Source organism: Fukomys damarensis, unplaced genomic scaffold (genome assembly GCF_012274545.1).
Source record: "Fukomys damarensis isolate Sample0158 unplaced genomic scaffold, DMR_v1.0_HiC HiC_scaffold_30, whole genome shotgun sequence".
In the NCBI taxonomy this organism is placed as follows: domain Eukaryota; kingdom Metazoa; phylum Chordata; class Mammalia; order Rodentia; family Bathyergidae; genus Fukomys; species Fukomys damarensis.
In genome coordinates this window covers 46,844,434-46,869,497 of record NW_022900942.1, presented here as the reverse complement: position 1 = coordinate 46,869,497, position 25,064 = coordinate 46,844,434, and the positions used below count along the sequence as shown (strand labels likewise).

At 40.7% G+C, this 25,064-nt stretch overlaps 1 protein-coding gene across 1 annotated transcript in view; it reads left to right on the top strand.

Annotated features, from left to right (window-relative positions):
* The window catches only part of Fhod3 (formin homology 2 domain containing 3), a 433,804-nt gene that overhangs the window by 404,927 nt on the left and 3,813 nt on the right, over window positions 1-25,064 (top strand). The window contains exons 26-29 of the mRNA XM_010638036.2: window positions 3,342-3,534; window positions 7,877-7,900; window positions 9,695-9,869; window positions 16,611-16,772. Coding sequence (XP_010636338.1) covers window positions 3,342-3,534; window positions 7,877-7,900; window positions 9,695-9,869; window positions 16,611-16,772 — 554 coding nt within the window. The remainder of the gene's footprint in view (window positions 1-3,341; window positions 3,535-7,876; window positions 7,901-9,694; window positions 9,870-16,610; window positions 16,773-25,064) is intronic.

Here is a 25,064-nt window from a genome sequence, read left to right as displayed (position 1 = left end):
ACAGCAGACAGCCTGTGGGTTCAAATGAAGTCTTTAACAAGGGCCCTGCATCAATTAACACCTAACTTTCAAGACTACTGCATGGCTTAGAAACTTGGTCTGGGTGTGGGAGCCTGTATGTTAATCTTCCCTTATCTTGCTGTCCTAACACCATAATCTACCCTTGTGGATGTATAAACTCATTTATTCCCATACCTTCATTAGGCTGTGGTTACACTGTGAAGGTCCCTGCTGGACACCCCAACCTGGTGAAAGATGGAGGAGGTCTAGTGGACTACATTCGAGGAGTTAAGGCAGGCATAAGATACACACCCAGATTTGAATTTCATTCTCCAAAATTCACCCCTCCCCATTCTGGAAACTCACAGTCAGTGATGCACTTGAACAAAAGTGGGTGATGAAACAAATCAAAGATGTTTGGCTTGTTCCTTCAGGTGCTGGTGAGGGAAGCTAGCCCATCCATAACTATAAGACCTTTGTGTCACATCTTCTGAGAGTGACAAAGTTAACTGGCAAAAAGTTCCTTAAATGTTTTACTCCCTCAAAGTCATACCTGCTTTGTCTTTCTAAAGGAATGCATGGTTTTTCTCTTTTCAGATGTGAATTTTACTGCTTTCAGGTTTCCAATTTATGTTTTAGGTTTGGTTTTTCTCGGATCTCAAAAAACAATGCTCTAGAAAGTGGAGGATAAGTAATCTTGGTGGTTCTTATGTGTAAATAGAACCCAGAAAGGATGTGTATTAAGAATGAGATAAAGTAGTTACCCAACTGTGGTTTATAAATTCTTTCATTGACTCATCCTGCATACAGATCTTGGAACAGTGATAGAAGGCAATATACTACAACATTACACTGTTCTAGCACTTTGTCATTTCATATATTTTATGGACCATATATAATGTCAGTTGGCAGTAAGGTCCTTGAAGAACGAGTTAGAGTATAAGTGGGATAATGGTTTATTTTGGTTGTGCTAGGAATCAAATCTAAGCCCTAGGGCATCCTAGGTAACTGCTTTATTGCTAAGCTATATCTTCAGTATAAATAGGATAGAAAAATACAAACAGGTGCTGTTTTGCACAAGGTAGCAAACAGGGCTTCTCTGGGAAGGTAGATACCTGTAGGATAAGAAAGCACTACCCGTGCAGCTGTCTATGACAAAAATGTTGTAGACACAGCAAACAGCCAGCACTGTACCTTCATCAGGCCTATGATCTCAGTATAATAGCTTCTTCAGCTTTCTCACCCCACCATTATTCCTCAGGGTGTCATCTCCTTGCCCTCTGGGATTCCTGCGTAAAACCCAGGGGCCGAGGCCCTGAGGTGAGCTTATTCAAGCAGTAACCAGTGGTTCAGGGTGACTAGAATCACAAGGGATGAAGTCACAAGTAGTAGAGAGGGTCATGCAGGGTATCGTGTAGATATATGTTTTGTTTATCCATGTGTCGATGAACATTTGAATTGTTTCCACTTTCTGGCTATTGTGAATAATGATAGTATGAACATTTACATGGACAGTTTTGTTGTACAAATACTTTCATTTTCTTCTGGATCTATGCATAGGAGTAAAATTGCTAAGTCACATGGTAGGTCTATATCTAACTCTTTGAGAAACTTCCAGTATATTGTCTATAGCAGCCAAACCATTTTATATTCCCACCAGAAAGGTAAGAGGATTCCACTTTCCACATATTCTCACCAGTCCTTTTTCTTGTCTTTTTGATTCTGGACATGTTAGTCAGTGTAAGGTAGCATCTAATCAAGGTTTTGATCTGCAGTCTTCTATTGACTAAAGATGTTGAGCATCTTTTTATGAACTGCTCAGTTATTTATCTTTTACTTTTTTGCTTGGTCTTTATCTTTTTAGGAGAAATGTCTGTTCAAATCCTTTGTCTATTTATTTGTGTTTCCAACATTGAATTGTAAGATTTCTTTATAGATTCCAAACACAAGTACCTTGTCATACATATAATTTACAAATATTTCCTCCCATTCTGTAGTTTATCTTTTCACCCTAATAATATCCTTTGAAGCACAAATGTTTTAAATTTTGATGAGGTTTGAATTATCTATATTATATTTATTGCTCATGCTTTTGGTATCTAGCTTAAGAAAACATTGTCTTATCCAAAATCATAAAGATTTATACTTCTTTCCTTCAGAGAATTTTATAAGTTTTGGTAGCATTTTTAAAAACTTTTATTAGAACATGTTTACAGTACATGATGACTATGTTCACTGTGGAGAATTGGTACATGTACATAACATATTTCAATTTTTTTCCCTTCCTTCCACCCTCTTTTATTTCTCTACCATTAAATTCATTTATTTATAAGAACTTATAAAGTTACTTGTCATATATGCAGATTGAAAACCTGACTAACAGGCCAAAGAACATCATTTTAAAGCCCCCTTTATTTTAAATAAAAGTCATACACTACACTGTTATTTTTCAGAAAAAAAGAATTTAGTGCCCCTCATTAAAAAATAGCACCCATATTCCAACTGTACAAATTAGAATGATCAAAACCATTTTTGTTTAGAAATAGTGATATCAGGCTGGGGATTTAGCTCAGTGGTTCGGTGGCCTTCCTTGCAAGCGCAAGGACCCGAGTTCAATCCCCGGTACCAAAAAAAAAAAAAAATAGAAATAGTGATATCAGGCTGGGGATTTAGCTCAGTGGTTCGGTGGCCTTCCTTGCAAGCGCAAGGACCCGAGTTCAATCCCCGGTACCAAAAAAAAAAAAAAATAGAAATAGTGATATCATTTGCATTAAATACTGTATGTTCCCCATAAATATTTCCTTCTGTTTTCTTTTATTCAATTAACTGATAATTAAATATTAGGTACTTTATAAAAATTTTTAAACAAATGGAATCATTAAGGGGATTCTAACAATATTTTTATTTCTATTATTGTTTAATCTAGAAACTGTGCAATAATTTCCTTAAGATTATTTCACCATTTTTTATAGAAAACTTTACATATCCACATAGAAAAATGTTAAAACACACGTAAGCCAAAAGTAATCTCTTTAACATCTTATCAAGATGTGACCTTCATCAATGAGAAAGTGAGTTGAATTTTTATTAGCATTTTAACTTGAGATTCTTGAAACTCAAAGCCCCAAGAATGAAGAGCAGGATTTAGCTCAGTGTTGCTGTGCCTGCCTTGCAAGCATGAGGCCCTGAGTTCAAACTCTGGTACCATGAAGAAAGAACCATGAAGAACACTGTCCTCCCACTGAGAATTTAGCTAACTGGTTTCCTATGGAAAGATTTTAAATGAATAATTTTTGTTTCTTGAAAGTGAAGTCGTTGCCATTACTGTGTTTTCCTTGCAGATTCCACTCCTTTTTGCTTTTTATGGGCCATCCTCCATATGCAATTCGAGAAGTGAACATCAACAAGTTCTGCAGGATCATTAGTGAATTTGCACTAGAATACCGCACCACCAGGGAAAGGGTTTTGCAGCAGAAACAGAAACGAGCCAATCACAGAGAGAGAAATAAGACCAGAGGAAAGATGATCACTGATGTAAGTTTCATGAAATCGGTCTCTTTATGTCTCTTATTTTTAAAGTAATGATAGCCATAAATCCTCCCATGGTTTGGGAGCTTGATTGCAGGGGCGGGGATGTGTGTACTTTTTTTAAAAAGTGCTTTCAAACTGCTCTTCTACAATTTCTGTGAAAATCTACTGTGTAACAAACATGGACCTAGGCCACGGAAAATTAAGATCATGTGGCTAAGGGAAGAATGTGTAACCCAAATAGGCATGTTCTATGTTGTGGATAACATAAATACTCCATTAAACTGGAGAAGAAAATTATCAAAGGTAACACCACTGATCATAGGCAGAGAAACGTATTGATTTGCAACAGATTCAGGATTTTAATCATGACAATAATGTTACATAACCGATGAGTTTGACACACGGACCACCTGTTTTGGTCATACAAGTAGAAAAATTGACGCAGCTGCTCCAAGACATAATCTGATGGGCCCATGGAGTCCCTTGAGTCACACACTATCAAGGTGGGAAGAGATCCCGGAGGACAGTGAGCCCAAAAGTTTCCCTGCAGCAACTTTGGGTGCCCTAGACACCTCCAGTCTCTCATAATTTTGGGCTCTTCATCTCCGCTGTCTCAGCCCTGAGCCTGTCCCATTCTTGGTACAGTGGGGTCACACATGAAAAGTGTTCGATAAGTGGGGGGTGAAGAGACATATAAAGATGCCAGAGATCAACAGAGATACTCAGAGCAGGTTCCTCTTTCTGATGGGCCTTCATGAAACATGCAAAGAAGATTGATATTTCATATAGCTCATCATTACTAGTAAGTCCTGACAAAAGAAAAGAACTTTCTGAGAATTCTCTTCCTCACATTTATTCTTACTTGAACCTACTCAAAAAGAATACATTCATTCTCTTTGCTACCAACAGATCATATTTAGAACCTGTTGACACTTCTTCAATGTAACTTTCTTTGGTTGTTTAGATCGGTGCCCATGAACTTCTCATACCTATGCACACATCTGAGTAGTGCATTGGTTCCCGTTGGTGCAGTGAATGGAATGAGAGAAAGGATTTGTCCATAGGGAGAGCTATCACCCCAGGGGTTTACATCTTAGCTGAACTAAGTCAGGTGGATTTCTCTGGGGAGGAAGAAAAAATCAGTGAAGACTTCACAGAGGTTGCTTTTTGTGTCCACAGGTGTGTCCATGCTGTAAGCATAACAGGGAACATAATTACTGCTAAGAATCCATATTCCTGAGAGTTCTGCCTTCACGTGAAAACCCAGAATGCATTAACTGAGAAATTTTGTTGTAATTCAAGGCAATTCTAAGGAGAACCAGGAGCTGATCAATCCAAGACCCCTTGTTTCCTTAGAATTTTCTGGACCCTGAGGGAGGCCCAGGCCACTTTTCTCCACAAGGAGTCCTTTCTATGGCTCTTGGCAGGTCTGAATGCCAGTGAATCTTGTCTCATGAAATCAGGGTCAACATGATCTTTAGCCTGCTAGAGGATTCAGGAAGCAAACTTGTGAGTCCACTTGTGTAAACTATGGCCTATGTTTTATTCCAAAATATTATTTTTAAAAAATTTTAAAGGAATCATTTATTTTTGTGGAAATGAGACACACTGAAGGGTAAAAAAATCACAAGCACCCAATGCTTATAGTTATGAGAGCACATCAGAATTTCTTGCCAAATTCTTAAGATTTTTTTCAACAGATCCCACTAATTTTTAAGTTCTGTGCTTCTCTGAAAACATTTGGCTTTCTCAGACATAAACAGAGGTAAATGTTTCTAGAGTTTGATTTTTAAAAATTAAAAGTCATTAAAATGTGAAGAAAGTCCAGGGATTTAGCTCAGTGGTTCCTTAGCTGCCTGCCTCACAAGCACAAGGTCTGAAGTAAAGATAAGAAAAAAAAAAAAAAAAAAAAAAAAAAAAAAAAAAAAAAAGTGAAGAGTACAGATTTCTTCAAGGTTCATTATTATCCTAGTCCATGGTTTTTAGAGGTCAAAGAGGCATTATTCATGTAGAGACTGCCATCTGCTGACACTTTAAGATATTGTCACCAAGGCAAAGCATAGCTTCGTTTTCCCCAACTCTTTTTTTTTTTTTTCCTCATTAAATTTATTGGTACATTTTAGGTATACAGTACAGTTACATTCATTATTGGGATCTTGTACCTTTACATGACAGGTCTTGGTTCTCATTTTTTCCCCTTGTCCCTGCCCTTCCTTCACCCCCCTCCCCTCCCCATTTACAAACACTTTATTTCCATTTTTTCATTTTCTCATATTTTTTTCTTTTCCTTATTACCTTTCCCCTACCCTTCCCACTTTCCCTACACCTTTAGCCCTTTTCTTTCCATTTCACAATGTCAATTACATCATTAGGATCTTATGTACTATTATAGTTTATACACACCAGAGAAACTATTCGGTATTTACACATGTGTGACTTATTTATTTCATTTAGGAGTATATCCTCAATATGTGTCCATTTTCCTATGAATGATTCTAATTTCTCAGTCTTTATGGCTGAGTAGTATTCCATTTTATAGAAGAACCACATCTTCTTTATCCAGTTTCCAACTGATGGGCAAATGGGCTGTTTCCAATTTTTATCTATTACAAACTGTGCTGCTATAAACATAGGTGCCCATATATCTCTGTGATATGGTTCTTTTAATTCTTTTGGAAAGATACAGTGGTTCAGCACCTGCCTCGGAGTTTCCCCAACTCTTAATAGGATGTCCAGTGTGTACCCACCAAGGCAGTGGGCAAAAAGGAAGAGTGTAATAAAAGACAAGCTTATACCCCAAGAGTATCTCCATCTGATTAGAAAATGATATACACACAACTAAAACCACTGAGACCAAAGCCAAACATAGGTTTGGAATCAGGGGCCCCAAACATTGGAGCTAGAAGAGATTTTGGAGACAAGCAGAGTAGGTCACTTTGATATAGACGCTGAATAAATGAGGATGGCAGTGACAGCAACTAAACCAAGATAAGAAGTCCGGGGGTAAACTCTCAAGACTGCCTGTCTAGAATCAGCCCCAGAGCAGGTCTGGAGTGCTCTCCCTCTTTTGCCACTGCTGCTCCTGGGCGAACAACAGGCTTCTCTTCCCGAAAGCTGGCAAGGCTCAGAGAGAAGCCCTTTTCTCATCTTTCTGTTCTGCGCTGGTTCTTTCTGTCCTGCACTGGTTATACAGTGGTGAGATAGACAAGGAAATACTAGGCAGCTGTGGCCCTTTCTGCTGTATTCATCATCACAATAGGCTGGTAGAACTCTGACTGGTGAATCCAGGACTACACCGTGGAGGGCACTGGGATTCTGTGTGGGAGCCTTGCTTCTCCCAACCTTGGCTTCCTCTTCTGTAGAAAGGAACTGATGGTTTCTCTTACGGATATTCAGAGGACTGGGGATTTTATATAAGTAGCACTTTGCCCAGGTGCTGCTTGCTGAAGAAAATGCTTAGCATTCTGGTCAAATAAATAAATAATTAGCCCCAAAAGTAGAATGCTTCTCATCACAATATGGGAATGTGACATTGTGCAGTGTGGTGTATTGGAAGCATCTTGTCATTTTAACTTCTGTCCTGTAACCTCTGTGGAAACATTTAAATTGAATTATGTTTAATCAAGAGAGTACCATGAATTTTCAACCTGGATTTACTTTTAGGAAACGGATGTTTAAAAGCTACTTACATTTTCTAAGATAATTGAAAGAACACAGGGTCCACCGTGAGGGACAAATGAGATTGTATAAAGAGGAGAAGAGAGAGTAATAGGACACATTCTGCTTGGAAGTTGTTCCACTTGTCCAGTCTGGTCTCTGTATGAGAGGATTACTATAGCCCAAAGCTCAACCAAGGCAGGGAAGGATCCATCACTCAGGATCAGAGGTAGACAGCCACTGATGAACAGAGCCAGGTAAATGAACAGCAGTCTTCTTACTGAGTCCCTGATGGCCAGCAGTCGATGGTGGCCTCAGCAAGCCATGGCCAGCCACACACAGGGCACAGAGCAAGGAGTGAGATCGGTAGTGGTCATGGAACCAGGTATGCTGATTAATGACCTCATAGGCAGCCTTAGGAGGTTGGCCTTGGAACCTTACAGGTCCCTCCTCACTGCATTCAGGGCTGGACTTGGAGCTCAGGGAACAAGTTTCCAGAAGATAGGAGATAGAGGATCTGGTGGCCCTCAAAGAAAATGGTGTACCCTGGTTTGTGGTGGTCATTTTTTTTTTGAAATGTGATGTAATGTTAAGATTATCTCATCTGTGCTGACTTCTGTGCCTTCTAAAGAATCCTTCTGTCTTTTCTGTCCTGTCCTGTCCTATCCTATCCTGTCCTGTCGGGTAGACTGATGACGAGGATGAAATTGAGGTATGACTATAAAGAACACCTTCCTTTGAGTGCTGTAGAGTCTAACCCACCATACTCAGCATGGAGTGTCAGCACCATTCAGTGCTTTAAGCCATGCATGGTCATTCGCTGGTTGATTTTCCTGTGATCACTAACTGCCTGGTGAGGAGTGAAAGGTTAACTGTATTTCCCAAGTTATCTCCAGTCTAAGTTCATCAGTAGTTCTGTCACCAGTGGCAGGTTCAGCAGGTCTCTCCCCACTCTTGAAAACATGGACAAGGAATTTTCCTTCTCCTATTTTTGAGCCTTTTGTCAACTGAAACGTGAGAACCAGATTCTAGAATAAGTACACGAAGAGTCCTAAAACCAAGAGGGAGTGGCACAGTGGCTACAAGCCTCTGATGGGTTTCCCTTTCCTTGAATGGCTCCTGCAACCTCCTTGGATCAGCCTGAGTGCAGTATTGGGAGGGCAGGGGCTACTCCCCTGAGCCTGGGCACAGGTGCAAGAACTGGAGTCAAGCCAAGCTGATGGGCCCTACAAGGTGAGGTGTAAGCAGCATCAATGGTACAAGCCACAGATGTGTCCCAGGCTCTGTTGTCTTGACTGAGATTCTGGAGGGAAAGAGGAAGCCAGCAATCTGTGGAGCTGTTCTTTGCAAATGTTCATCTATTCGTTCTTCACCCAAATATTTGGCATTGTGTTTATACAGTGTTCTAGCAACTTCTTTAAAATGTATATGCCCTCACTTTTAGTTTGGAGAGAATTATAGGAAATCTTCATGGGTTTGTGATACTGATAAAATAGCTACAAATTTGAAATAACCCAAAGTAGAGAGTGTAGCCAAATTCAATTTCAGGTAAATTTTTGTGTGTTCTGTCCTGTTCTATGCCCTAACATTAACCTACTCAGGGCCTTTGGCAAGACAACTATTCTTGGAGCCTCAGTTTCCTTTAATATAAAATGAGATGTTCTAGATCCAGAAGAAACCACCCCCAGTTCTTAACATATGATTCTGTGGCTAAATCCCACTTTTGCAATTCTACCATTATAAGTGAAATATACACACACACACATATGTGTGTGTGTATGTATATATATATATATATATATGCATACATATACGAAAAATATAAGTGCTTTCTGGCACTAAATTAAAAAAATAAAGCTCAACATATTTGATTAATAAGCATTATTTTGTGTTTGGGGGTGTTTTTTGGTACCAGAGATTGAATTTAAGACCTCATGCTTGCGATGCAGGCGGTAGAACTACTGAGCTAAATCCCCAGCCCCTCAGTTCTTATATCAAGACTTAACTCTGATATATGTCTTTTTCATACTGAGGATTGCATCCAAGTGTTGCTGAGACACATCCCCAGCCCTTTTTATTTTATTTTGAGATATAGTCTTGCTAAATTGCCTAGGCTGTCCTCAAACTTGTAATTCTCCTGCCTCACCTTCCCAAGCAGCTGGGATTACAGGCATATACCACCACACCAAGTTTAAATCTGGTCTTTTAGCTCTTCTCCCAGAGTTGCTGTCAGTCACCTGTAGCTAGTGTGTACTGGGGAATCTAAGTAAACCAATGGATGGGTGGAGTTCCTCCTGGGGCCAGTGGCTTCTTTTTCTGCTAATACATCTTCCTACAGACAGATGTTTTGTTATTAGTTGACAGCCTCAGTGCCTGTGAGACTAATCAGTGTATCTGCAGAATGTACAGGCAGAAGAGAAAGTTTTCCTCAGCTGAATGTTCTCTAAGCTTGAGCTGGCTTTTTGAGGGAGTCTCCCCACATTCTAACTCTTCTTCGGTTTTGCAGTCAGGCAAGTTCTCTGGCAGTTCTCCGGCACCCCCGAGCCAGCTGCAAGGTCTGAGCTATGCCGAGGATGCAGCTGAGCACGAGAACATGAAGGCTGTGCTGAAGACCTCCTCCCCCTCCGTGGAGGACTCCAGCCCTGCTCCGGGCATCCGCACACGCAGCCGAGCAAGCAGAGGTAATTGTGGAGGGTGGGACCCGTTTTCTTGGGTTGGCCACTCCATGGGAGCCCATCTCCATCATAGCCTGCAGGTCGCTGTGCCCAGTGAGAGGCTGTGAAGGGCCATGAGCTCCCCAGGACTTACACTGCCGACCCAAACACAGAGCTTTCACTAGCTCCTTCACCACCTAGCTCCAACAGCTTCACCTCAAAAAACACTTCTACAAGTAGAAATCTCCTTACAAAAATAGGTTTCTATTTGGGGGGCTGATTGTTTTGTGTTTCTCTGGTGTGAAAAACTATAATAGTACACAAGATCCTAATGGGATAATTAAGAGCGTGAAATAGGAAGAAAAGGGCTAAAGGTGTAGGGAAAGTGGGAAGGGTAGGGGAAAGGAAATAAGGGAAAAGAAAAAATATGAGAAAATGAAAAAATGGAAATAAAGAGTTTGTTAATGGGGAGGGGAAGAGGGGGTGAAGGGAGGGCAGGGACAAGGGGAAAAATGAGAACCAGGATCTGTCATGTGAAGGTACAGGATCCCAGTAATGAAAATAATTGTATTAGAGACCTAGATTGTACCAATAAACTCAATTTAAAAAAAAAAAGGTTTCTTACTGTGAATGGATCCTCATGGGCTAAAGCCAGGGTTTACAGGCTGCAGTCTGCAAGTCAAATTCAGTCCATCATCTATTTTTGTAAATAAAATTTTATGGGAGCACAGTCATGTTTATTCATTTTTATATTGTCTGCAGCTGCTTTTTACGACAGTGGCAGAGTTGAGCCATTGTGACAGAGACTCTTGGGTCTGCAAAAACCTAAAAAGTTACTTTACATAAAAGGTGTGCCAACCCCTGAATTAAAATGTTAGCCCTTTGTTCCTTTTTCACACCTTTTGATATAGAAAAAAACTAAAACTTCAAGATGGTAAAGACAGATAAGTGTTTCTGGATTTGATTCATAATCAGAAGGGATTTTTAAAAATGTAATTAAAAATTGAGATGCATTTTATACCTGAGAATGTTTGTTCATGTTTCCCTGATCTAGTCTGATGCCATGTTAGCCACACAGTTTCTCACTGCAAGATAAAGCTGTCCACCCTGTCTGATGTTTGAATCACTCGTGGTGGGGTCCTATCCTGTTCTACACTTGCCTTTCACTCTCCCGGTTGTTGGCATCACCTGTTTCAGCACACCCTGAGTGCCCCTGTTGTGTCCTTCAGCTGAGAACGCCCTTCTCTCTTGCCTGTCCAGTTCCATTCACTTCCGAAACACCACCACCTCCAAGCTCTCTGTGGCTTTCTGTGCCCTCCTTCTCTTTGATGCACTCGTAAGGCCCAGTTCAGGCCTCCTGAAGAAGATAAATTGCTGGAAATGAGCCAGGCTTTCTTCTTGTGGTATTTGCTAAGCACATGCTGTGTATGCAGCTAGAGGAAAGCACGTAATGTCTGTGGAGAATGAAAGAGGATGGTAGAAGTAATCGTGCTGGTAATTACCATGTCAGGTAAGCTAAGTTGTGGGTTACCTTGTACAGCACAGAAGTGTGGGAATGAATGAATGTTTGATTGATTGATTTGCTCTTCTGACATCTTCAGAGAGACTAGGATATCTTCAGACTCTGAAGATGACAGAGAGTCAGCTAGAATCCAGAAAGCTATGAGGTCGGGAAACCTGAGAAGAACCATCAGTGACTTCTAATTGGCTTTGCTCATTGACCAGTGCTTTCTGGAAGCTTGAAATTGTCAATTCTCTCAAATATATAAAAATAATGATAGTAGTAATAACTTCACAAAGGAAAAAGATAAATGTATCTCTGAATTTTCTTGGAGAAGAAGGTGGGTCACTACCCTGCAATGCATATGGCTTCTTGGAATTTCTTGTAAACTCCAAGCAAAGAGCCCTAATTGCTACCCAAGAAGGATCTCAAAGGGAGATGTAGGCTATGCGCCAAACTCTAAAGTTTTTGTGGAATTATAATGTAGGTTTTTTGGCAAAATTACTGATTTTCTTACTTCATGTAAGTACAGTATTACTGACTCTAGTTCTTTTTCTTCTGCCTTCTTATATGACTTTTACTCTGACATGCAGCCAAGAAAATACCAGAAGGAAGGCAGCTTCTCTCCATCCTTGTCCTGGTGTTATGCTAGCTGAGGTGTAGATAACCCAATGGAAAAGTCATATCTGCTACTACAGTCTTAATTCCTGAGCTATATATCCCCTAAATGTTTGCATATATTATTGTACCGAAGAATCAAAGATTAGGTTCCTGGAATTTGTTCTGTCCAAATGCTCTGACTTCTAGGTAATTTTAAATATAAAATTAGGAGAAGAAAATAAATTAACATGACGATTTGATAATGAAAAGGGATCCTTTTAGTGGCCAGCAGCAGAATCAGCTGAAAAGAACAGCGTTCCAAGCATTATAAATGATGCATTCTGATTTCCTGATTTGCTCTGAGGGAGGAAAGGTGCCCTCTTGTTGGTCAGCGTTGTCTATTAAAAGCCTTTATCCCAAGAAGTGACAGGAGAGAGTTTATAAATAAGAAGAGGTGACAAGAAAGTGGGGAAGGTCAGAAGGTGCAGAAAATAGTAGCATCAAATGCTAAGCAGTAGAGTCTATCAATCAGTGTAAAAGAAGCATAAAACAAAAATAACACAATAAAACAGCTTTCCAATATTGGTGGGGAGAAACAAGCAATCACTTGTTTCCTGTAGTACCAAAGCCTAAGATACCCCAGGTGTGCCCAGCAACTCCTGCAGGCTTTGTGTTAGATTCAACATGACTGACAGAAAGTTCAAGTAGAGTGTTGGTGCCAGGCCTGACCCAGCCATCAGACAGGAGCCTGAGACCCTGTTGGTATATGCAAGGGTGGTGCAGTGGAGGCCATCTTAGGAGGTAAAGTCCTTTAATGGAATATAAATAGGTTGTGTGACTTCTAAAATACTGTAAGACAGTTGTTCCCAACCAGAAGATACCAAGAGAAAAATTCTTGAGTTTCTTCAATGTGGTTTATTTTCCCCAACTGATGCAAAAGCTTAGAAAAGGAGGCTATTCTGTTTCTCTGCATATTCACACCCATCTGAAGGGAGACTCCTGCCTTCATCTGAAGGGAGTATGATGTACCTTTAACAACTATACACATATCTCAACCTCTGGACATTTAAAGGAGAAGTAGACAGAACTGAAATTAGCATCTGGCATCATCCTAACTCTGTACCTTGCTTTATCTATTAATAGAGGAAACGGAAAAGACTAAGAAGGAAAATAACATGACTTCAGTCTCTACATTCTCTTATACACAAATGTCAGTGCAAAGTTAAAATTACAAGCCAAGAGAAAAGTGTGTCAGCATGACTGACAGTCAAGAGAGAAAGTAGAAAATATCACCTTTTTGTGACAGATATTGGAATGTACAGTCAAGAAGTTCAGTTGACAATTGCAAAGGTTTTTTTTTTAAATAAAAATCTCATCATAGAGTTAGAATCTATAAAAATAATCAAATGAACATTCTAGCACTATAAAATATCTGATATAAGGGCCACAGCATACAGGTTTAGTAGACTGGTCCCAGCAAAAAGAGAAAATTAAGGGTGGGCATTTAGTTCAGTGGTTCCACCTGCTTTGCAAGTGCAAGGTCCCATGTTCAATTCCTGGTACCAGAGAGAGAGAGAGAGAATATCAGTTGATTCAAAGATAGGTTAATAGAAAGTATACATACTAAAGTTTGGTAAGCAAACATAGAGCAAAGTATAAGAGTGATGTGGAACACAATCAAATGGCCTAACATACCATTGGTGTACCAGAAGGAGATGAGTAAGAAGCCATGTTTGAAGAGATAATGACTGAGAATTTCCCAAACTGATAGATATTAACCCACATATTTAAGAAACTTATCAAATCCAAATAGAATAAATACAAAGAGAACTATATCATAGGCAAACTACTAAAACACAAACATAAAGATAAGTATTTGGAACAGAGAAAAGATATATTACCTTCTAAGGGCCAACAGTATTAATGATTGCTAACTTTTCAATGAAAACTGGAACCAGAAAGAAATACAATGACATCTTTAAGCTGCCAGAAGAAAATGCTTCTAACCTCACATTCTATCCTTAGGGAAATTGTTTTCCAGAGATGAAAACAAACATTTTTCTTTATATTAAAACAATAGAAATATTTATTTTGATATTATTTTTCCTTGTAGACTTTACAGGTTAGAGCTTCAATAAGAGAAAACAAAGTGTTGTCTTCCAAACTGTAATTTACATATCTTTAGAAAATTAAGATAAAGTGAAGTTATGGTCTATTATGGTCTAGAATGCTCTATCCCCTCTGCCACATCTCGGATATATCTATCTATCTATCTATATATATATATATATATACATACACACACATATACACACATATGTACATGCAGATACATATATACACACATACATATATATCTCACACACACACACATATATTATATATATATCTTTCTTGGGAGACTAAGATGAGACACATGATCTTTGGGTGTGGAGGTGATATGGCCAATATTCCACTGTGCAATGGTTCTAAGAACAGGAACATATAGATGACTAAGAAGAAAGGGAATAAATGATGATCAGGCAATGAGAATAGTTTCCAAGAAGAGAGGGGATAAAAAGCAGAACCAGGAATGAAGTCATCACAGAACTGAGTCTGACAATTTTGAACCTATGACAAAATGTTCCTTTTAAGCCTTTCCTGAAAATTATATTAAAAACAGAGCCCTGGGGAAATATAGGTAATTAGCAGAGGGAAGATTAGATAAGTTCTTCATTTGTGGCTCAGTGCTCTGAAATTGTATTATGCCCAAGCATAACTGATGAAGCTGAGTGAGAGAGAGAGAGAGAGAGAGAGAGAGTGTGTGTGTGTGTGTGTGTGTTTATGTTTGAAAAGGTAGTTTGATATTTCAAGACAAGATATAAGATTATGTATCAGTAGGTAAATGGGAAAACAGGAAAGGAAACTACTGGGTACAACCCAGTTGCGCCACTGAGTGGCCTGCTGTAAGAAGGGTCATTGTCACAAAGGCTCTGTAGGCCCAGTCTGACAGCTGTGGCATCGGAGGCCTCTCACTTCCAGTTACAAGACCCAGACCATCCTGAGAATGCAGGAAAACTCAGTAGCAATCTCAAATTTTCGTTTGGGGGAGGAACTTATTTTTAAAAAGATTTCATAGTGTGAAAAAACGACCTTCTGATAGGAGAAGTAGGTTGAGTTCCCTTAGAAACAAGCAGGAAAACTGTATTTTATGGCTTGTGCATGTGTCAATGCTCTAGATAGACCCCATTAAAAAGTCAAGCAAAGCAAATTTTAAGAATTATATCAACAACAACAACAAAAACATTTAATTGGAAAATATTATAGCCATGGGTCTCACATACATGCAGGTTCTGAAACTCTTCCTAAAAAGTAAGAATTATTCAAGCCAGTCATGTGAACTTTACTATTAGAAATCATGACTACATGATAACATATTTTATGTTTGCCATGAAGTCTATGAAACATGTCCATGAAAACCACAGTCCATTGAAATGTGATCCACTGTTCCAAGCTACTTTTATGAATTTCTGTATTTTCTTTGCTCGTGTATTACAAGTCAGGTGCTTGCAAGTCTCAAAACTTTAAAAAACAAGGGAAAAGAACTAATTTTTAAACTGTTTACTAATACTTATCATTAATGCTTAAACATTAAAAAAAATCTTTTCAAACATTTTTTTCCTCTGAATTGGAAAAAGCTGGCTGTTATTTACTTCAGGTGCCAGGGAGGTAGGGCATATGTGTGTTCTGTTGGAAGTGACTTTGACAATTCTAATCTATAAGCTTTTGAAATCATACATGTATTGTAGGAGGAAGTGTGGGTAGTGAAATAAATGATTTTGAGAATATACATCTTTCCTTCTGTAAAAACATATTCAAAATCATGCAAAAGATTTCACAAAGAAGTTGATCTATCAGAATGCCATAGCTCTGGATACATAAAATTAATTCGTGATTGTTTGATATTACTTGTGAACCCATATTTTGGTGATGGTTTCTTGTTTATAAGGAGAGCCCTTGATGGTGGACTTGGACCGTCTCAGAATGTAATTATTAATGAACACAATTTTCTGGTCAAGAAGTGGGTGAATGTTAAAATGAAATAAGTTATGTCAGCATCCCCATTACTGGTTGAAGAGGGCAATCTTGTTACAATGTTTAAAGCTATGTAATCCAAAAATAAACCATGTATTACAAAATCCCTTAGTTTCTCTTTAACCTGTGATAAGTCAGGGTTACTTGACATCCAGTAGGTACATGCAACTGCTAAAGAGTACTGAATTAGTAAGTCCCTCTGTGGCTCGTTGTATGTTATTGGATGTGCTCTGCTGGATATCGGTGATGTATACAGCAGTGTGTAACATGGGTCATCTCCCTGTAGGTGGTCACAAAACCTGGCAGGTGAAGACAAGGCACACACAGGTAGAGAGTTAGATCATAATGAGAGACAAGAGCATGGCTGTGTTACAGGATAGTGTAATAAGTGCCCTGGTATAGGTTTGTGCAGGTCCTGGAGGGTCACAGTCACAGGTGACAAAGGCTAGCAACCTGGATGTGTCACCAACTCTGAGGTTCTCCGTGTGGCTTTTGCTGGGATCCTTTGTTGACAGATCTCAGCTTCTTGGGAGAACAATGATGTGTTTTCCTTCTCTGAGTAAATCACACTCTCTGGTTGTTTCATCTTTCAGGATCCACTAGTTCATGGACTATGGGAACCGATGAGTCACCTAATGTCACAGACGATGCGGCTGATGAGATCATGGACCGCATTGTCAAGTCTGCCACCCAAGTGCCCAGTCAGCGAGTGGCGCCAAGGGAGAGAAAGCGATCTCGGGCCAACCGCAAATCTTGTGAGTGCTTTTCTGGGGGGAGGTGTGGGGGGGGGAATAAAGGTTTCAACCTTTCCATTCTGTGTGACTCAGAAAGGCAGCTCCTGTACTCACCTGCACTCCTCAACAAAAGGTTTTGAGCTCCACTCTCAGTGTTGGCCCTGTGGAGGAGGAGGGTTGTGGCCACACCTGTGTGGCACATTGATGTTTATGTCTGGGCCTCTCTCATTCATACTCTGTCCCCAGGAAGGTCTGAAAAGCTTTTGAGTGACCTTTGTGTATAGGGATGGGCACAATGGGACTCAATGCCGACTACCACCCCAGATGCTTTCCTAGAGACTGCCTGTCTCCTGCACCCAAGGGTCACTTGCAGGGCTGGAAGCGGATTCCCTCCAGGGTTTACTATACCCCACCAGGTGAAGGCAGGGGTAGCAAGTGCTTTGATGGTCATTTGGATACTTAAAATAGTTCATGTTAGCCTAGGCTGCTCAGGGCTTTACTTTTGCCACCAAATGGAGGATTCCATGCATCAAAATGACTTTTTTCCCTTTAGCCTGTATCTTCTGTTTGTACCTGTGCCCTGAGCTGATGGATGTGGTGTTGCCTTTGTTGGCACACTATTCCAATTGACTGTGTTAATTCTCTGCTTTCTGTGGGGAAACAGGATCCCTGTGGATCTTTGACATTTGGCTGCATTAGCGGTGGTCCTGGGTGTTTGAAGAGCAACCCGGGCAGCACAGGCTGCTGGGTCACTCAGAGAACTTGACTCTCTGCCAACTTTGCCACTGAGAATAAGGGGTGGTGAGAAGGAAAGGGAGCCTGGTTGCCCACCCCAGTCCTGTATTCCAAAAATGAGAGGAAAGTGACCTTGGGCAGACAGGGAGTTCTGTAAGAACTCAAATGCATGGCACCCACAGCTTGTTCCACTGATGAAAGTCACACAGAGGTGACTGGGGTGTGGGCTGCGTATGTTGGTACTTGTGGTTCTGCCTGACTCATTGCCACGCTTATTTCTAGGGTAAAGAATGCTAAAACAGATTCCTGCAGCCTCCCAGACTCTGCTCCTTCCACATGATCTACTTTAATTTCTGATGGGAACTTTCCCCAGAAAGGAAAATAACTCTGTATAAGGATGGGGGTGTGGTGTAGGGAGTTTGATTCTCAGTACAGTGGGTGGGCTGATACTCTGTTTCTGATGAGTTCCTACATGAGTCTGATGCTGCTGGCCCTTGGCATTCACTTGGAAAAACAAAACTCTTGAGCTGTAGTTCTCATCCATGGATATACATTAAAGTGTTTTGCTCAGATTTTTAAATTGCCGATATATTGGCTCATCTAGGCTAACAGCTTCAGAACCTCCCTGGTGAGGGATGAGGTCTGGGTCCCTGACCCTTGAGAAATGGTGGCATTAGGAGGTAGACTCTTCTTCCAGTATTTGCCTCATGCCCTACCCTACAATCCCTCTATTTCTTAAACAGAAAACTACCATTTAGGTACACAAGCTTTCTCCATCTTCAGGAGCATATTCTGGCTACTAACACCAGTATTTAAAGGAGGCTTTTATATTTTTTTTTCCTGATAATTTGCTCCTTCCCCTGTGCCACTGTAAATTCCTTGCTTGTGTCTTCATGTACCTGTGTAAGAACTTGACTAGGGATTTGCTTCTCAAAATTGGGCCTCAGACAACACGGGTATCTATCTCCTGGAAGCTTATTCAAAATGCAGATTCATGGGCCCCATTCCTAGGAAATCAATTCAGAATCTTTATTTGAGATCTCCGGACAGTTTCTCATGCATAATAAGATTTTTTTTTTTTCAGTACCGGGGATTGAACTCAGGACCTTGCACTTGTGAGGCAGGTACAGTGCTGCTGAGCTAAATCCCCAGCCCTTTCATAATAAGGTTTAAAAGCACTGGGCAAAGGGACCAGGAGTGATATTACCAGGACCTGAAGTGACAGGCTTTTCTCCAAAGGGATGGGGCTAATCCATACTAGCTGAATACAGCACAGCAAATCTCATTTGATCCAAGCCAGTGCAGCAGTTTCCATTTTTGCCTATCACAAAGGTGTGAAATAGTATTTCTTTGTGATTTTAATGTATATTTCCTGCACGTTAGGATGGCTGGGACTCCTCCAATTGATATCTCTTCTGTCGTGCATGACTTGTCCTTATCATTTGCCCATTTTTCTGTTGCTCTTTTTCATAGAAGTTTACTTCTTAATTCCTTCTCAAATGAAATCTGTGAAAGTTTTTTGAGTAGATTATCTTCAGTAGTTGCCTTTTATTCTCTTCTTATTACTTCCATAACTGGCAACCAAATGCCTGAAGCTTTTTACCTGTTAACACCTGGTCTTCCTGCAGTGGGCAACTTCAATGCAAGGTTCACCATGAGAAGGAGCAGGGATGGGCCTGGTGGAGGTGAATTTAGGGAGAAGAATGGGGAAAGGCTGCCAGGCCGTGCAGTGCCCTAATGGAGAATAGACAAGTTTGGAAAAGGGACCTCAGACAAGACAATGTGAGACGTTGGTCTGGCCAGTCCTTGGAGGCCAAGGTTATGCCTGTCTGCATTGGGCCTTCCCTCTGGTCCAGAGGGAACTAGATTCTTAGACTGATAATGTAACCGGGGACCATAACGCAGTCATAATTAATTTTCTTCTTCAGTCTGGCCAGAGAAATAGCTTGTTTTTGTGGGTGACATAAAATAATTTCCTGTGGTATCATTCCCATTCCAATCTTATGCAAACCAGCCATATATTCTTTTTATTTAGCCAAACACATTATTTTTCTCTGTGACATAGTTACCATAACAGATGCAGCACTGTGTGCATGTAAGTGTTTATCTGTAGCCAGTCTAATTTATTAGTACACTAGCAATAGAAATTTAAAATGGGAAGTTAGGCTTTGATTTCTATTATAAAAGGATAGATGATAAACACCAGCTTTTTACAAAAGGTTAAAGGAAAAAGAAAGTTTGCAGAATCTGTGTGAAGTTTGGTGGTCTAGGCCTTGCCATGAAACAATTCTGTGTTTTATTTGATTGTTTAATAGTGACAATGAGGCAACTGGATAATGAATAACCAAATAGGTTATAACTCATTTTGCTAAAGATAATTATAGTCCAGCTGGTACAAGAAACTAAACTGAATCCATCTTATAAGTTAAAAATTTATGACTTGCAAGACACTTAAGAATGCTTAGAGATAATTAGAAGTGTGTTTCATTTGTGCGGCTGGTGACTAGATCTACACATATCAAGTGTCCTGCTAACACCTGACATATGCAGTCATTTGGGACCTGCCAAGGGCATCTACATCCATTAGCAGGTTCCCATGGTGCAGTTTCCTGTTTTTCAGCTAGTACCAGTCAGCATCTCATTTAGTAAAATGTTTTAAATTGTACAGGTGATTTCTGGCTTACGAAATGGTGTCTAGCTCACATCAGGTGTCCTCCAGATCCTAGTCAAGGCTTTCCATTCTGTGTTCACAGGTTCTTGGATATTTTTTCCTCATGTTTTGTCTTCCCCTTTTTTCATATCAAAGTATATGTTTTGTCCCAAGGTTGAATATTTTCTGAGGGTTTTTGGATGATGGCCTTGCCTAGAAATGCTGAAGCTCCGTCATGTGTGAAGGGTCCTTCACCGTTCAATGCTGCAGCTCTGGCACTCTGCCTCCCTCTCTCTCCATTTTTTCCTCTCTTGGACATATCTTTGAAAGAGGGTCTGTCCAGCAGGTCTCCCTCGTGTCACTAGGAGCTCAGCCTGTCAACAAACAGAGCTTGGGTTAGGGACTTGCACTCAGCTTTTATCTTTTCCCGGGGGTCCCAGAGGTCTTGTGATAATTGAGAGAGGATGAGTATCCTTTTTTTCTGCTGAGTTTCTCTTCAGGTGGGGTTCTAGGCCTGAGGTGTGACGTGAACTTCTAGGCTTAGAGCCACGTCTCTGTAAAGATGCCATCATTTTGTTATGACCTACAACTAACCTCTTTGAGAATAGTTGCTCAGTGGGAAGAGGACAGGAACTGCTGAGAAAGAAACATGGGACTTCCTTTGATTGTGCACTGATTCCCATCCCCACACTGTGGCAACCTCCTCAATCTATGTATCTCTCCGGTAGGCATGACATTTCCTGGAGATAGAGAATTGTTGAATCTTAAAAACTATTGAAGCCAGGTATGGTGGCACCATACCCATAATCCCAGCACTCTGCGGGCTGAGACAAGAGGATTGCAAGTTCAAGACCCACCTAGACAATTTACCAACTTAGTGATTCCCTGTCTTTAAAGAAAGGAAGAGAAGAGAGGAAGGGAGGAAGAGAGGAAGGAAGGAAGGAAGGCTAGGCGTGTGGCTAAGTATGAAAGTCTTGGACTCAAGCCTCAGCACCACAAAACAAAATAATCACACCACCAAAACAAAACAATTAAATCTACCTTAGGAGAAAATAGGTGATGTATCTCACAAAATATTAGATTCAGCCCTGTACCTGATCAGTGCACAACATAGTTCATGGGTCTTTACTTTTCCAAAGTATTTCAAAGTATTTAGTGACTTTTTTTTCACTAATCCTATTTAAAAAATTAAAAATTGCATTTTAAAAAATAGTTCTTCCTTACTTATCTTGAGCCAGTTTTATTTTCTTTTATAGGGTAAGTTAACAATGGCCATTGTACAAGGCTTTACAATGCTCTTAGAACAAAATGAAGTAAGATATTAAAGGAAAGGAACAGTTTCTTCATGAAACTTCTTCTCTTGTCAACAATATTGTCATTAGTGTTTACTTAGCAGGATTGCCATTAGTGCTTATCCAGCACCTGATGATTTTCAAAGAGCTCCTTTGAGATGGACCAATGTCTGAAGACAGCTGAAGGTGTCCACCCATGTGCACCGGACATAGCATAGGAGGGTAAATAAAACAACCCAGGAGAGAATTGGCAGCCACCTCTATGACTTCTGGTGGAGACTCCCTGCAGCACAGGGACACCCCATGCTCCAGAGTAGAGTTGATGCACAGGCCATGGCTCTGAGCTGGTAAAACATCTGAAAGTTGGACTCAGACTAAAGTGTTGGATTTAGAGAGAGTCTGAAGTATTTCACTGACTCAGTGAATGGCTCTGTGGTTCTTTGGTTTTCAGACAAATCACCCTCCCACATGGGGAATGGCACATTGAAAGAGGAGGCTGGCTTTTCATTCTTCTGCTGTGCATGTCCACATGACCCAGCATGGAGGCTCCGAAGGAAGGAGGAGTAATAAAAAGAGGAATCCCAAGGATCTGTCCTTCCTGCCTCCAAGAGCTGTTCTGAGGACAAAAGATAGGGTTCCAAGCATTTTCCTGATGGGCTGTTGCAGCATTTCATTGTCTTTGCCAATGAGTTCAAAAGGACTCTATTTCCACACTCAAAAAAGAATTCACACAAGTGCACAATAGCAATGGAGACAGGATTCCACATAAATTACTCAACCTCAGGCTTCTTGCTACAATGAGGGCAGGCAGCAGCGGGTGATTGAGGCTCCTGTGACAGTTCCCACCCATTCCTCCTTCCTTTCCATCCAGGTTCTGATGTACTGATGCTCAAGGAACTTGATGCTAGTGGGAATTTGAAGCTGTCTTTAGGTGCTTAGGGGCTGCCTTGCACAGAAATCAGACCTCCTCATCTTATGACTGTGCTGTATTGCCCACCTCACTCTGCACCCAGAAGGAGACCAGACCTATCATCACCTCTTTTCCTCCTTCTGCCAGGATGCTACTGTAATGGGCTTTTGCCTGTGCACACAAAAGCACTGTTAGCATAGTTCTTGAAAGCATTCCTGTGACATCCCAGAGAACTGGTGGGTGGGCTTAATCTGGAAAGGGGAAGACAGTTTTGTCCTAGTGAGGACTTGAAATATCACTGAAATTTCTGAGTCAGTGAATTTCTGAGCCACCCTTCTTTTCTATGTGTAGACTTCCCAGGTTTATGTGGTTTCTCCCCCCAAATTTGTTGAGCATCTGTTTCATTTCTTCTCTCAGGCTAAGCTTCACCCATAATATGTCTTGTGGGAGGCAGTTAGCTTTTGCATTTCCACTAATTACTTTCTATTCAGTTCCTTCCTAGAAACTACATAGATTAAGGCATACCGGCTGTGCACTGACCAGTTACAGGAGAATAGCATTGCTGTAGGTGTTCTGCTAAGCAAGGAAACCATAGCCAGACCAATGACTACAGAAAACTCTGATGCCATGAGTGTTTCTGAGAGCTGTTTTGAGAAGAGTGAACTTCCATTTTGAGTTAAATGAAACTCAAAGCCTCTAACTCTCTCACCACAAAGGCTGTAACCTATAACCTTCCTAAGGTCCTGCCTTTCCCTAATGTCAATTCAGTGGCAGTGACTTAAATCAGGGTTCTCAAACACAGGTGGCTACCTGATCCCTGGAGAAGGTGAAAATGCTGTATGGTAGGCCTCTCCTAGAGACCCTTTCAGTGGGTCTGGGAAGAGTCAATAAAGTTGAATTTAAGTCAACCACATTTAGGAACATCTGTTCTTGTGTTGCTGCTTTGGTATGGAATCAAGTCTGTTTTAACTTTTTATTTTAAGAAAATTTTAGACTTAACAGAAAAATTACAAAAATAGACCAGAGAGTTGCCTGTATGCCTTGTCTTCCTTCTCTTAATATTATGACCTTGTATGGCCACAGAAAAGTTTATCAAAACTAAGAAATTAGCACTGGAACAGTGCTAACTAAATAATAAGCTTACACAGATTTTACCCCAAAAGTCTACTCTTTGTTCCATGGTCTTATCCAGGATCCCACATCTACAAGATGTGGCTTTTATGTATCCTCAGTCTCCTGATCTGTTCAGGACATTTCATGAGATATTTCCGAAAACTGCTCATCAGTTATTTTTTAGTCTCTACTAAATGAGGAAAAGAGACAGATTTTATGTGAAAAAAATTGGAGAATAAAAACAAAAAGAACTCAGATGGTTAAATTATTGACATCTACTAAAAACAAAAGCAAGCAAAAACCTACAGGAAATCTAACACCAAGTTACAAGGATTGTTCACTTAAATTCTCTGTATGTGAGTCCAAAGGGTATGACTGGGCCTGCCATTTTAACTCCACTCAACAGACAGAACAATAAGACGACTGAGGGACAGTTTGGAATAGCAGGAGCAGGCTGATTTTCCCCAACTGCAAGAAACTTGTACATTTAAAGGACCTTGAGGTTCTATATTAGTCCTATAGTCCTAGATGCAGTGCTCCCCATATAAAATTCATTAGCTTCTTGGGATTAGAATAAACCACACCCAGAACTCACAAGCCATGGTTGATATTATAGATGAAAAACAAAATAGTTGGTGAATCAAAAGCAAAAGAACAGAATGGATCTCTGTCCTGTAGAAGTACAGCCTGGTCAACTTCTCATCAACTTGAGTGTCACAGAGTGTCCTGCCAGGTGTCAGCAGGGCACAGTCATTCCAAGTGTGGTCTGTGATCCAAATGTCCTACCTCAAAACCTCTCTACTCCTTACTGTGTGAGGTTGAGTCTGTGGGTTGATCTTTCTGTGCCACCAGTTGCTTACTTATTGTGGGGATGATAACAGTATCCATCTCACAGGGTTTCCTTAAAGATTAAACAAGTCATGTGAATATTCAGTAAATGGCCCTGGCCATCACAATTTTTCTAGATTGGACTCAGCAAAGAGTGAGCTTGTAGTAGGATTAAAAAGCCCCTTCATTTCCAAGGGAAGAAAAAATAGAAAAATAATGTATTCTACCCGATTCCCACAGTCCTGTGCTACACGTATTGACAGCAGAGGTGCCCTGTGTTTAGAGCCCATGGTATTGTGAGAGCTGTCACAAGTGCCTGGCGTCCTGCTGGTGGTACCAGCCAAGTGACCTATGCTATGTATAGAAGAGCCGCGAAGCTGATGGGGATAAAATGTCTCAGTTAAGCAGCCTTCAAGCAGGGCAGCTGATCACATGTGGAGGGCGGGAGCTCATTCAGGTGGGATGTGGAAAGGGGGAATGGAGGGTCCCTAATACTATCTCACCAGACCTTCAGCCAGTCCCACCTCAGCCTAACACTTGAAAACTCCCCTTTTGGTGGAGGGGTTGTTTCTGCTGTAGAAGTTTGGATCATGGAAGTCCATATCCTGCAGCTGCTGCTTGTGGGTGTCCTTGTTCTCTCAGGTCCCCAGCTTTTCTTTGTTTTCTGGAACCTGTGAGAGAGAGCCAACATGTTTTGCTCTGAGGTTTCTCCTTACCCCATGTCCCTGTCAGGCCCCTCCTTCCCAGACCTGGAGCCTCTGTCCACAGCACTTGGCTCAGGTCAG